This window comes from Mesitornis unicolor, unplaced genomic scaffold, assembly GCF_000695765.1.
Source record: "Mesitornis unicolor isolate BGI_N332 unplaced genomic scaffold, ASM69576v1 scaffold46417, whole genome shotgun sequence".
Taxonomy (NCBI): Eukaryota; Metazoa; Chordata; class Aves; order Mesitornithiformes; family Mesitornithidae; genus Mesitornis; species Mesitornis unicolor.
Window position 1 is genome coordinate 1 of NW_010197949.1, and position 15272 is coordinate 15272.

The 15272-nt window shown below is 37.5% G+C and overlaps 1 protein-coding gene across 1 annotated transcript; it reads left to right on the top strand.

The window, feature by feature from the left end:
* Positions 1 to 831: 831 nt before the first annotated feature.
* On the top strand, positions 832 to 15272 carry ATP13A3 (ATPase type 13A3; the record flags this gene model as incomplete). The annotated part of the gene is made up of 20 exons (XM_010188966.1): positions 832 to 893; positions 1489 to 1639; positions 2118 to 2234; positions 3219 to 3242; positions 3334 to 3487; positions 3575 to 3695; positions 4284 to 4408; positions 4692 to 4870; positions 5325 to 5447; positions 5532 to 5611; positions 5925 to 5967; positions 6062 to 6171; positions 7031 to 7127; positions 8010 to 8082; positions 8913 to 9090; positions 9676 to 9863; positions 10317 to 10405; positions 10601 to 10681; positions 13326 to 13415; positions 14906 to 15272. Coding segments are annotated over 20 exons (2283 nt in total), but the record flags the coding sequence as incomplete, so codon positions are not given.

The following is a 15272-nucleotide window of genomic DNA, read 5'->3' on the forward strand; positions in this document are numbered from 1 at the left end:
AACCGAGCGATTCTGTGATTCTGTGAACTTAAAACATTTTTGTCCTGTTAGCTTCCAGGTATTCAGTGTTTACCACCTGTTAACTTACTTAATTTAGAATACTCTAAAAAGCTGTTGCACAGAGCTGCTTTCTTATCTCAAGCCTCCCGAATCCTAACTTACTACTGGCACTGCAGAAATATGAGAGTGAGGGGCTGTTAAGAGTTTTATTTAGTACACAGGCTTCTGGAAAATTGACTTGTTTCTCATTTTCAGTTATTTCAATGAAAAGCCAAACCAGCATATTTTGTTGTTATTCCATAACAGAAACATGAGTGAAAGACATTCATGTGCCAGAATCCTTTAACTTTTAGCTAATTCTTGAATAAAATATATTTTCTTCGTTAGATTTTTATCAAAAATCTTATGTACCCACACTAGATTTATTCTTTCCCTTGCAAATATAATCCAGTTACTGTTTTAGCCATGTAAGAAAGTAGTACTAAGGGTTTAGTACCTATTTTCTGTTGCCCCCAATCCTGAATATAGAGATGTTGAGCTATCATCTTTGGATTTTAAGGGTCTGTTTTGTTTGTCCTGTCTCCAGGGAGGGGTATGATTGCTTTGAGTGGTTTTTAAGTTATTTAAGAGAGCTGGAAGTTAGTTGCTAAGAAAAAGCAAGAGAGATGATATATTTCCTGTCCTGAAGTCTTATTATTTAAGTGAAAATGAAATGAAATATATTGTTCAGGTGTGATTTTGTTAATTAGCTGTTGAATTTTGCTTTACCTGAGGATAACTTGTCTCTGAAGGCTTTTTCTTCTTAACCATGCCCCTTGGTTTATTTTGCAGACTGGCACACTTACTGAGGATGGCTTGGATCTCTGGGGAATTCAGCGGGTGGAAGGTGCTCGGTAAGGATGAGCTCAGAGCTGATAGCAAATTACCTATCTTAATTTGTTGTGTTTTAACAGCTTCAGCAGAATGAAATAGAGAATTAAACGTGAGCTCATGTATGTTTACATTTCTGTAATAAGCTGTAAGAATGCAAGAGAAAATACAGTTTAAGTGTCGTAACAGTTGTAACTCTTACGAGAATGAGGTGGGATTTTATTTGTTAATGCCTGAGACCTCATTAGGTTCATGCTGCAGAAATGATGCAGTTAAAGAATAACGTATTTCCTTAATCCTGTCCTCCTAAGGGATGACTTTTTGGGCTGCTAAAATGAATTAGCTTACCTAATTGAGTTAAGTACAAAGTGATAAGAGGCCTCTGTATGAGGAACCAAACCAGGCAGTGAATTAACACAGAGTTTTTGAAAGAGACAAAAGTTGTGACTGTTTCTGAACATTCCCGCCCAGAGTCTTAATCTGTTTTCTGTGATGCATGAAAATACAAGTGAAGAGACTTGTGCAGTCAATTTTCTTCTGTTAATCTAAACAAACCTTTTGAATTGGCTCATAATAAATAATTGTAGTGCTAAGTATATTATAACTTCATTGTTTTAGTTTCCTTTTGCCGGAAGAGAGGGCTTGCAGTGAGAGCTTGCTGAAGTCTGAGTTTGTTGCTTGCATGGCAACTTGTCATTCCCTTACAAAAATTGAAGGGGTGCTTTCTGGGGATCCGCTTGATTTGAAGATGTTTGAAGCAATAGGATGGGTAAGTGTCTGCTTGCTTCAAGAGAAGCAATGTTTTTAAGATCAGTAATCTGAAATTTCCTTCATACATGCAAGGTTATATTTCCTTTATGTACAAAGTAAGCCACTGTATGCTGTTCCAAGCTGTAAAACGGGGCTTTTCTCAATGCCTGTGTGTCAAAAGTCTTAATATGAAAACATTCCTAAAATGTGTTCTGCGCAACAAGTCATAGAACTGAAATAACCTGAAGAGCTGGTTTACTGCTTTCTGTTGTTGTGTGTGGCAAGGTTTCAATGCATATAATAAACATGTACAAATAGCTAAGTGGATCTTAAGTTAACTGCTAAATTAAGACAATTCTCACAGGAAATCTTGTTTAGAAAGATCATTGCACCTTGGGCTGACTTCCAAGGCTGTTTGTTTTTTTTCTGACGGTTACGTTATGAGAAAATCAAAGTTAGTGTATATCTATAAATAAGTTGATTTATTTTTAATACAGATTTTAGAAGAAGCAACTGAAGAAGAAACAGCCCTTCATAATCGAATCATGCCAACAGTGGTTCGACCTTCCAAACAACTATTCCCAGAATCCAAGCAAGCAACAAATCAAGAAATGGTATAAAGATTCAAAGCAATTTTTTGAATTAAAGTAATCCTTCACGTTAAACAAATCCATTTTACCGTATGGTGTGGTTCTGGCTGATATAATGCAAACAGGATCAAAACTGTGTGATTTTTCTGATAGCAAATATAGAGAAGACAAGTTTAGACCCTTGTTGAAGGTAGTGGTTCAGTTCACCTCCAAGGTGAGCAGACCCATGGTAAGCATTATTACCTGCACAGACTGGTTGTAAAGTGCTGTAATGCTTTTTGAGCCTATGCTCAAATATTAATATCATTACCAAATTCTTACCTTGCAGTTTCAGTTAAAACAATCGTTTGTTAACGTCACTGCCTGGTATGGAATTTTTGCCACCATTGCACCTTAGAGTACTTACTTGGCAGATTTAAAATTTTCTTCTATCTGCATTTTTAAGTAATTTTTAATACTTCAGGAAAGGAAACTTAAGCATATGACTATATCCAGATTATCCCAGAGCAGGGTAGCAGGAGATTATAGCAAGCTGGTTCCTCTGTACAGGTCTTATTGTATGGTAGATAGAAGTGTCCTTTTGTGTTCAGAACTCAGTGTACATGCACAGCAGTAATTATGCAGTAGCTGGCACATGAACATTCTTGAAACTTAATACGTTATTTTTTGAGATATACTTAATAATCACAGCCTCATTCTGAAATACCATAGTACTTTATCACTTACATAGGCTGAACACACACATTGCACTGTGAAAGGTCTTGCAGATTGCAATCGAGAGATCAAGCTGTAAAGTTCTAGTACATCTCACTTAAGATAAAGGTTACTAAACAGATGCAGTATATTCATACTCAGCTTTTATCAAATCCATTGCAGATACAGTATGACTTTGTATTGAGAATGCTGTGTAGATTCACTTACTGGTTTATGTTGAAATAGTTTGTAGCTGAAAAAATACTTATAAATACATATTTACAGTACTTTTTTTCCCCCCTCCCCTTTCTTTAGGAATTGGAATTGTTTGAACTTCCGGTAAGTATGCTTTTTCAATTAAGCATGTATCTCTCTTTTCAAAATGCATATGGATGTAACCCTTTTCTTCCTTCCTTCCTGTATGACACAGACCAGTTATGAGATTGGAATCGTGCGCCAGTTTCCATTTTCTTCCGTTCTGCAACGCATGTGTGTAATAGCAAGAGTTCTAGGGGAGAAGAGAATGGATGCTTACATGAAAGGTGCCCCTGAAGTGATTGCCAGCTTGTGTAAGCAGGAAACAGGTAAAGGAATAAACTATTTTTATTTCTTGCATAGTTCAGCTGTAATATGAATAATTTTAATAACTCTAAACTTGACCTTTTTAAAGTTCCTGCTAAAATTTGAGTGTGTCCTGGAAGAATACACGAAGCAGGGCTTCCGAGTTATCGCTCTTGCTCACAGAAAATTGGAGTCTAAGCTTACGTGGCACAAAGTCCAGACTATTAATAGGTAAGAGTGACTTCACTTTTTGAATAACAGGCTTTAAAAGCTGCATGCTTTGTATTAATTATGAAATGTTTATTTTTGTTTAAATCAATTACTACTACTCTTTAGTTCTCTTCTGTCTTGACATACGTAGTTCTGTACATTCTTTATTTTCACCCTGGATAATACATAGAAATTTAAGATAAGAGAGTTCTTCTGCAACAATGTGAATTGTGAGGAACATCTTCAAGCTTGAAATTAACTGTATTAATAATTCTTTCTGGTGTTTAATTTATGCTAACGTAGCAGAAAACATAATGAGATTTCTTTGTTACTTAAACTCACATCATCTGTGACTGTTAAAGATAATGGGATGCAGTGGAAACCCTCATGTGCATGTGTGGTTTTAAACTAAAACAAGGTCGATAAGTATAAATGAATGTGAATGATGATTTCTCTCAGGTCACTTTTTATAAAGCAAATTCTTTACTTTTCACAGTTAAAAATAAACATCTCTGTTTACTTTGATAAACAGAAAACCTGGCTCTTTAAGCTGCAGCTAATAATTATAATTCTTCTAATTTTTTTTTCCCTTTGCCACTTTTACTACAGAGATGCTATTGAAAGCAACATGGATTTTTTGGGGTTAATTATAATGCAAAACAAGCTAAAGCAAGAAACCCCTGCTGTACTTGAAGATTTGCATAAAGCCAACATTCGCACCGTCATGGTTACAGGTTAGCATCTAAACATTCATAATCAAGGACAAAAATCCATCTCTTTTTGTCGTACTTTATAGTGTATGAAGTCAAATTTTAGTGTCAGTAGCCTGGGATTGCACGGTGTTTATAGCAAGAGGGAAGTTTAGAAACCAGTGTTTCTTTTTGGAATAAAGTTGCTTTGATAAGTCAAGAGATCAGGAACCAGCATGGCTTTGTTAGCTTTTCTCTTATGTGGAATATCTTATGTGCTATTGATCCGTTTCTAACTGAAACTTTTTAAAATGAAATTGTTCAACAGGGGATAACATGTTAACTGCTATCTCTGTGGCCAGAGACTGTGGAATGATTCTACCTCAGGATAAGGTCATAATTGCTGAAGCACTACCTCCAAAGGACGGGCAGGCTGCCAGGATCAACTGGCATTATGCAGATACCCTCGCAAAATGCACTAGTTCATCACCAGCCATAAACTCAGAGGTAATAGGAGCATTATTATCCCCTTAGAGTGCAAGCAGTTCGTTTTACTGTTGAGTTTCTTTCTTTTGATCTTACTCTGTTAAGTAGTAAATCTGCTGTTAAGTGTCAAATCAAAATTAAAGTGCTAATTAACTTTCAGTCTTAAAATACCAGAGAGTGGTAAAACAGCTGGGGAAGCTGGTTTTTCATCTGTGACACGACAATTTGACATTTTAGTTGTGCAGGAGACAGGTTTTTTTCCCCCACGGGCTGCTCTAGCTGCTTGTAGTTGAAACATTAAACCACATTTTCTTAGTAATAAGTAAGCGTTTTCATTGTATGAGGATTTCTTTCAAGTAACGTTCTTAGAAACCTCCTGTAGTGTAGGACCTCTAGAAATAGCCCTCTGAGTGTTAGCTTGAAATTACAAGGTATCTGTGTAAATATGCTACAGCTAGTGTTCCACTTTTGATAGGATATTCCAGTTAAATTGGTCCATGAAAGCCTTGAGGATCTCCAGATGATGAAATACCATTTTGCAATGAATGGAAAGTCATTTGCAGTGATTTTGGAGCATTTTCAGGACCTGGTACCCAAGGTGAGCATTTTACTTGAGGTCTGTGCACTTTTGATGCTGAACAGACTTTGCCTTGTGAGCATTAAGAAGTCTTCTGTCTTGCAGCTTGTGTTACGTGGCACTGTGTTTGCTCGTATGGCGCCTGATCAGAAAACTCAGTTGGTGGAGGCTTTACAAAATGTAGAGTAAGTATATTTGCTTACGTAAAGAAAGCGGGAGGGTTGACAGTGTTCCATGTGATAAGAGAAAAAATGATGTATGCTGCTAGCTGTTTTGCCAAATGAACATTACATTTGCTGGGCTAATGTAACTTCCTCGAGTTGATACACCAGCCTATTAGCTGAGCAGAAGTGAGTGTGGTACCATCTGCTGGCTAGTCGTGAAAGGTTCAGACTTTTCATGAAGTCAAGTAATACACAAGTATTTAATGAAATAAGGTAAAGGGACTGTGTGATTAGGGAGTGGTCCAGAATTCTGACATCTGTTTTGGTTTTGTAGTTACTACGTGGGCATGTGTGGAGATGGAGCAAATGACTGTGGTGTAAGTATATTTTTATTCTCCAGACTGAAATGTTCAGTTAAATTTTACAACAGAAAGCAAGTTTTAGAATATCTATTTCGATGTTATCTGACAGGCACTAAAGAGGGCACATGGTGGTATTTCTTTGTCTGAACTTGAGGCTTCCGTGGCATCACCATTCACTTCCAGGACACCGAGTATTTCCTGCGTGCCAAAGCTGATCAGGTAATGCCGCTTGGTGTGAACTTAAATGTGTTCGTGTAACTCAGTTTGCCTACCATATGTTAGTGTGTGTTTGATGCTGTAGGAGGCCGGTTTGAATTAAAGGACAAGCCATGCATTTGTAGTAGTTCTGTTTCTTCACTGAAGTTACTCTGAGCGAGGGCTTGCCATAGCACGATGTAGTATTTTGTTATAAACCCTTTTGTCCATGTAAAGTTAATCTTACAGAGTGTGAGTGAGCTTTCACATGTTAGTCACTAAGACATCAAATTAAATACTATGTTAGTGTCCATAAAGGCTGTGTACAATTGTAAGCAGTAAAATCCTTCAGATAAGTGCTGAGCACCATACAAAGTAGAAAACAAATTTTCTAAATACGATTTGACTGATTTTTTTATTTTTTTGTTATTCTAGAATTGAAAGTTGGGTAATAATTTTGCATAAACATCAGCCAGAGGAGAATCTAGTTAAGTCTGTGTGGAACTAATGAAGTAATGCATAATCAGAAACATTTCTGAAGTCAGCAACTCTGTGGCTGACTGCTTGTTCATTCAGTCCATGTAGTAAACTAGCGCTTCACAGATACTTCTGCAAGCAGATCTTCATTTTAAAACCTCTGTTGGAAAACCACATAAAGTCCAAAGAACAGCAGCATAAGGTGGTGGCTCAGTTCAGAAGGCGTGCTCACAACTTTGATGGGCTTGAAAGGTGTACCATGCTGACCCCTTTTTCTCCTTATGTCTTCAGCCTATAATGTCCCTCAAAGGATTTGTCGATATGTTTAATTGCAGCTAACGTTTTGCAGAGTTTAATTGCTTGCACAGAAAGCTTTTTAGTTACATGATTGTATTTGTTTTGACAGGGAAGGCCGTGCTGCTTTAATAACTTCCTTCTGTGTATTTAAATTCATGGCATTATACAGCATTATCCAGTACATCAGTGTTACTCTGCTATATTCTGTAAGTAATAAATTGTGCTTAAGCAGTGTCAACGTAATTCAGAGACCTGAAAATTGATTTAATATAACTTGCTGAAAGTCTCTTTGAGTACAACACCACCCACATTCTAAAAACTGTCTTTGGACTAAAAGTATTGTTAGTATTTTTTGCATTTTTTAGTATTAACTGTGGAAAAACATGGCAGGATCTATTTTAAAAAGGAGATAACTAATGCCTGTGAATTGCAAGTCTCTACAGTGGGAAGTTCAAATCAGTGTGTAAATAAAACAAAAATACAATTTTCCATTATTTCAGATCTGTCAGCATTTTAAAATAGTCTAACTTTATTTAAAGGACATGCAGTCCTTTTATGTAAGGATTGAAAAAGAGCAGCTGCAAGTATTGAGTTATGAGAGGAAAAAAGTGGAGTGGATTATTTCCTGTTAATAAGATTGGATTCATTATGTGGCGTGTGGTAGAAATCTTGTCTTTTAGTTTGTATTCTGAGTAAGTTAAACATGTAAAGTATTAAAAGACCTTTGAGGTGGAAATTTTGACAACTGTATGGCTGCATAGTAAGGTTATGGTGTTCAGAGAACTGTAGGGCTAAGCTACTATTTCATTCATTTGTAAGATTCAGTAATATAAGTTAGATTACAAACAAGTTTGAATTACAAATACCTACTGCATCTTGAGACTGAAATGGTTTCATACCTTGATACTTCAGGAGTTGATCTGTGAATTACAGCTCAAGACTCCTGCAGATAAAGGAAGGCAGTTTGATAAGAGACTGTCTTGTTTATAGAGCGATATTTGAGGAGTTAATGCTGGAGGAGTGTTGCTGTAAGATGCTTCTTGGTGCAAAGACATTACCAGTGTTTCAATTGTGATTTTTTTGTCTAGATCCTGAGTAATTTGGGAGATTTCCAGTTTCTCTTCATTGATTTGGCAATCATTTTGGTGGTTGTCTTCACTAGTAAGTATTGTGCTGAATTACCCCTGCTGGCTTCTATGAAGCGGTTTTTGCTTGCTGAATTTTTCTTTTGCTATCTAATTATATGTTGTTTGGAGTAAGCACTGTGACATACAGTTAAGATGTTCCGACTACTACAGTACGTGCATTAAAAACCCAGACCACTGTGTACAAAGTTAGATTCCTCTGAAGTTTGAGAAATGTCCTCATATAAAAAGCAGATGGTGGGCAGGGTCTTAGAAAAGTAGTTCTTCAGAGTACAGGAAGTCAGAAATACCTACTGACATGAGGAAACTGGTTTTGGAATCAAAGCAGGAGTTGTTCCCACATCATCTTTCTCAAATGTTTTCATTTCTTACATTTTCAGTTGAACTTCTGTCCACAAAATGTTGTATTTGAAAACTGTTACCTAGTGAAGTGTTTGATTCCTCATATGAACCAAGCGCTCGGTTTGCTGGCTAGCAGCACAATTCCATTGTCAAGTTTAATAGAAACTGCTGCTTTAAAGCAAGGGCAGACCAAAACGGAGGAGACTTGCTGTAAGTCCTTGTGGCAGACAAAGGGAATTTGGCCAGACACTACTAATTCCTGAAACCTTGTGGGTTCTGGTATTGTCCCCTGCCATCCTGTGCTGCTGGGGGTAACCAGCCTGTAGAAGGGCACTGTGGTGTCATTCCAGTGTGAGAGAATCTTTTCAAGATGGTTTCACGCTGCACTAATTTTTTTGAAGTGATGTCATGAGCAAGCCATTCTAATTCCACAGAATGTGAACATTATGGTTCTTGAAAACCATAATGATGTAATGTGTAATTTATTTTTCTTTCTTTTTGCAGTGAGTCTGAACCCTGCTTGGAAGGAGCTTGTTGCGCAAAGGCCTCCATCAGGTCTTATCTCAGGTCCACTTCTGTGTTCCGTTTTGTCTCAGATCATCATCTGCCTTGCTTTCCAAACCTTTGGGTTTTTTTGGGTCAAACAGCAGTCCTGGTATGAGCCTTGGACAACAGAATCTGAGTAAGTGTTTCAGTGGCTCCATGCAGGATGCAGTAACGATTGGAAAGCTGTAGGCCCTAATTGCTCTCTTCTTCATTGACCTCCTTTGAGGACTTTGTAAATAAAGCTTCTGTATGGCAGCTTTGATAGCTTGCTGAATTTTTTGTGAAAAGCTTACTAATATGTAGGAGTTACTCAGTGGCTGAAATGCAGAAAGTTTTGTTGTCCTGTTAGAGTTCTAGTGAATCAAATTCATAGTTCTGAAAATGAAGATGTGTTTTCATCTTTGTTTACTTTGCAGTATTTTCTTACCTGTCTTCAAAGTGTAGAAAATAATTGTCTGCAGTGATGATTTCTAAGCAGTTCATGTAGTGAACTTACAAGCTGGAAGGTCAAAAGAACTTGAAGCTCAGAATTCACAAAAATTGCTACCTCCCTGCTGTAGTTTTGAGTTTTCTTACTAATGTAATTCTAACCTGTAATTGGTTTTCAAGGATAAAGGGTTTTTTCAACCACTGTAGCAATTTGTTTGTTACCGCTTTTGTTAATAAGTAGGCCTTATTTGCATCTCCACCCGGTGTTAATTTTATTTTTTTTATGTTGTAGTGCATGTAATGTATTGGATGCCACAAACACCAGCTCTGCACACCATGAGAATGAGACTCTTCATGATGAACATTACATTAAAAATTATGAAAACACAACTTTGTTTTTTATATCCAGCTTTCAGTACCTCATTGTGGCAATTGTTTTTTCTAAAGGAAAGCCCTTTAGGCAACCGTGCTACAAAAATGGTAAGTCCTTTCTTACAATATATACTTCCAAGTAAAACTCTCAAGTGACTCTGCATTTATTCATCCATGGCTTGCTTACAATTCTGTTGTGCCACTTCAGCAGTGGTAGTGCCGCTAGGAGAGCAGAGTACCATTATCCTCTGATAATCAGAGATAGAAATAGGGAAGTATTAAACTGTATGGTGAAATTTGTGTTAATAGTTGCTTCGTTTGTAAGAAATATAGGTGCATATACGTTCCAGCTCCACAAGTGAGCCAGGGAAAAATTGAGTCTGGCCTTCTGTCTCTGTGGCTATCAGCACAACTTACATTGCCAAAATCGACCCCGAAAGGAGTTCAGAGGGGCAAAAGAGGTTACTTCCAGAGCGTAATGAACCCGTGGTACATGGAAAAGCTGTCTAAAACTCTGACTGTGAGATCGTGTGATTAAAATATTTTTTTCTTCATTTACAGTTCTGTTTGTTATATCTGTGATAATTCTCTATGTCTTCATATTCTTCATCATGTTGCATCCTGTTGAATCTATTGACGCATTTCTTGAGGTAAGATCCAGCAGATACGCAACTGTCTGCACTTCCTGGGATAACTGGTTGGCTGCCTTGTGGGCAAGCTTGACCCCTTTAGAGCTTTAAACTTTACATCTCTCAGGGGAAAGGGAGAATTCATAATTCTGAGCCTGTTCTGAATGTGTCTACTTCATATGTGTGTTGCTAACCTGCGGCAACTTTCTCTCACAGCTCGTGTGCGTGCCATATGAGTGGCGCCTAAGAATTCTCATCATCGTTATTCTCAATGCAATTGTATCCGTGCTGACGGAGGTAAGAAATTCAGATGAAAAAAGTGCTTGTTGGTTTAAGTGGGTTGGTTTTTTTTCAGGGTATGTGTTTGTCTTTTGTTTAGAAAGCATCTTTTCGCAGCATGCCAGTGTTAAGTGACCACTGTTTTCTTGTTAGATATGTATTCCTAAAAACATCCATGAAGGAGAGATTTAAGATGTCAAAGTTTTCTGTGCTAGAAGCATAATTTTAAAACCTTTTTATGAATGAAAAAGTAAGAGGAGGAGGGGGAAGCTGACAGACTTAATAAATCAATCTGTTTTGTAGGACAATATGCTCTGTATTTATTTGCTGTATTAATTCAGTTCAGAATAACATAACATAGTAAAAACCAAGATAAAATCCTTAGGGAAGCCCATCTTCAGTCAGTTGGATCATACACATAACTCATAGTTCAGAATAATACAGGTCTACATAACTTGTTCATCTAGTCTGATCCATGACATGTTCGTGTAGATGTACTTCTTCCAGCCCTGAGCTTGTCCAGAGTCAGTCACTCTGAATATTGGCCTCTTCTGCTGTAATTCCAGAGTTAATGTGGGCACAAACATGCCCTGCCTTTCATCCAGGTACTCCTGTGTTGGTTCCAAGAATCAGAGTTTGACAGATATATCTTCCAGAAGGAGTCTGAATTCAAAGACAGTCACTTATTCCTGTGGTTAGTTCCTCTCCCTGTTAAATTGATGCCTTGTGTCCAGCCTGAATACATTTTGGGTTTAGTTGCAGCCATTAGTCACTATTTTTTTTTCCTGCAAGATGAAAAAGCCTTTCAACATTATCTAGTCCCTGCACACCATAACTACCTGTTCTTACTGCATAACATCTTCTGCAGCTTCTAGTCAATATTTCCATTACTATGCAAGGGATTGCTATCAAGGGACCCAGCATGATGTTTGCTTGGTTCATACCAGTTTGGCCTTTGAAGGATACTACAGCATTAATATTCTTTCCAGTTGACTAGTTTTTTCCGTTTTTTTCTTGGCTTAGTAAAAATAAAATCAACTGCAGCTTTTTTTTGGACACTTCAATCAAAATTATCAAGACTTTGAGTTCCAAACGTTGTTCCAAGTAGAATTTGCAATATATGCTATTATGGTGCTGCCATTGGAACATGTTTTTCAGTGTTTCCACAATAGGCAGTAACTTGTCTTTTACAAAACATGGCAGTAGATAAGAAATTGTTTGGCCTTTGCCTCGTTAACAAGTTTATCCTCTCCTAAAGATCCTGCGCCTTTCTTACCTTGTCCTATATTTACTCTAACTCTGCTTGTGGTGGAGGTTTCCTTTATGCCCTTTAATTATATCTTTTTTTTGTATGTGTGCTACTAAACTCTTAATAGTTTTCTTTTTTTTTGCCTCCTTTTTATTTAAAAGTTAAATTTTATGCTGAATGCTTTGTTTAGACAGAGACACATTGTCTTACTGTACAGCACGTGTCCAACAGAAGCATTGTCTAGTCATCCCTGAATCCCAAACCTCATTTTATGATACACACTTCACCTTCCATAACTCGAAGCTGCTTTTGTCCCACTGTTTGAACTGTATTTGTCCAGCTCCAGCAGCATTACTCCAGGCTCCCTGAAGCTCTTTCATGTGGTGCCGACTCGTTTGGTCCAAGGTCCCAGACATGTTTTCAGAAACGCTTTGTAAAGCTTTTGCTCCTTCCATGTGAGCACCAGACTAGGTTCACAAAGCATGCGTATTCCTTCCACCAGATGATAGAAAATACTGCACAAAGGCAGATCCTGTCAGACATTACTCCTTACCCTGATGCCTGGTATTGACATACGTAAACCAGACTGGCTTCAAAAATTAAGATCTAACAAGCTGAAGATTTATTGACAAATGCTTTATGAAAGCACTCTGAAATTCTGTTATATTCTAAAATCGTAAGCATTATAAAAGTCTGGCTAATCAGCTGCCCTTTCTCAGTGGCAGAGGTTAGTCAGGTGTTGGAAATGGATCAGAGTTGTAGGCTCCAGGCCATGGCAGATGCAGGTTCACACCTGTGTTGCCCAATTTGTTCAGGGCTCTCGACTCCGCCCATGCAGACGTATGAGAATCACCAGATGTACTGAACATGCTGTTCCACTTCCACCCTCTCTTACAAAATCTGGAACAACCCTACAGGATTCCTTCACACTTCCTGCTGGTGGCTCAGCATTGCCACCCCACCAGAGCTTTTCTGGGAACGTCACTGGTTTAAAACAAACTACAAAACCAGCATAGCTCCAGGATGAAGTACACTCTAACATTCACGATGAGGGAAAACTGCTTTAAGCACTCACGTGTGCAATCCTTCACAGGTTGTTTTTTTTCCTAGAGTATTGTAACACATTAGGAATGTGTATCTGTGATTTTTACCCGTAACGATGGATGCAGTTTTGGTCATTGTTGCTACTGATTTAAAGTACATGTTCATATTCTTAAATCTCACGTGAGCACTTTAAGAATGAAAAAATGTGTGTCACTTAAGTACTGACAAGTAATGTAAACTCTCCGTTTTGCCTGGCACTGAAGTAGTTATGCCTAACACACTATTTGAGGTTTTATTTGTGATGTGCACACTAACAACAAATGATCATTAGTTTCTTTAATTCTTCCCGCTCACTGCAATGTCTCACAGAATGTCCTCCTTGATATGATCCTTTGGAAGGTTGTGTTCAATCGAGACAAACAAGGAGAATATCGCCTCACCATACCCCAGCCGCCTCAGGTTGGAGACTAGTATTTTGCTGTCATCATTTGAGTGCATGCAGATTAATTCAGTTTTGTCTTCTTTTTATGATCTATAAGTGTCTGTTGCCTTATCTTAAGCTTAAAACTGTTTAAATTAAATTTCTGTGACTTGAATATGAAAAGGAAAGGCTTCTTGTTTTATATTTTTCTCCTTGTTGACACTTAAAAAAAATTCAGCTCTGAATACAAGAACTATGAAGCAAACCCTGTGGATTGCTTTTAAGACTTTTTCTCACTTCATCTTCAGTTTGCACATTAGCAAATTTTATTTGTGCTGTCGCAACTTAGCATGCTAGGACTGGAAAATGTCTTGATTTTGCTTGGAAGCGAAATTGCTGATGCTGGATCTAGTCCAGTTCATCATTAATTTAGTTTAAGGTTTTAGAACAGCGGAAGAAAATGGCAAATGAAAGTACATTATTACTACTTTAGATGGTTTTGGAGACTGAAGCATTTAGCTTTTCAGGTGACCATGAATCTGGTCTGCCCTTCTGTCATTAATACATGAAGGAAATCTATGTGAATCCCATTTAAAAAAGGCTTTTTCTGTTTTAAGCCTGTTGGCTGATTACTTCTAGTTGGTTCTTGTTCAAAATACAACGCTTTATTTCTCATTTTATTAAAGGTATTTACTTCAGATTTACTTTTGTCATTTTGAGGCTGTCCAAGAACAAAATTGCTTTGTGTTCACTGAAGAATGGAAGTTGTGCTTAAGCCTCATGTTTGGTTTGGTTCACAAACTGATAGAAATTCAGAGCATGAAGAATACTACAGAATATATATAAAACCGTAAAGTACATTAAAATGTCAGCCCTGCAGACTACAGCTGCTCTCTGAGACATGAGGGATCCAGTCTTGAGAATGAGGAATGGTATTTCTCTTCTCTTGCTAGTTAAGTTACCTGCATTTAGGACAGGGAGGGGGAAAATAGGAAGGAAGGCTTCAGTTCAGTAATTTGTGTCCTGTTTTAGTAACTATTAATACCTGTAGGACTTAAGTTTCACAGTATCAGCTAGTTAAATTCTGCCACTTCTGGCTGGCTGCCTTCAGTTAACCAGTTCATTGCTTAAGAAAGTGTTTGAGGCTCTGGGAATTTTACTGCTTTTTCTAGACCAGACTTTTATTCTTCATTAGTAACATCATTTAAATGGTGCCTATTATACCTGTGTTTATTGAAGTTATTAAAACTATGACTTAAAAACTGTTGGTGACCTTAGATGTTATGATAATGCAGAATACTTGGTTTTTCTTAATGGTTCTTAAATGTCATTGCTACCGTAGCGTAGAAGAGATGACACAACAGAAGAGTTTGTGTTACACTTTTTACGTCCCATGTACCAATGAAATAGTAAATTAGAAACGAAAATAGTAGCTTTGGGGTTTTTTTTCTGGTGATTGACTGTATTGTTAGTTATATTAATTTTTTGCTTATGGTAATCCAGTTTTCAAATCTGTTCACTTCTGCAGGAGGCTGTGGATCGCTGTGGAGTCTGTTTCCTTTCTTCCCTGTTTGGTTGTAGAGAGAAGACACCAAAAGCCAAGTATATGCATCTAGCTCAGGAACTGCTGGTTGACCCAGAATGGCCACCAAAACCCAGAACAACAACAGAAGCGAAAGCACCATCCCAAGAAAATGGTTCATATCAAATCATCACCGTAACGTAGCAGTGGATCTCGGTGGCGTGTCTCTGTAGTAGTATTCAGAAGAATGTAATTTTAAGGCTGTATTTGAAATTGCAGTATACTAAACATCAAATTCTAATGCAGATATTTCCATACTGTTTCGTTTCTCTGAGTACAAAGTTCAGAGCCAGACATCTTACGGCTATACATT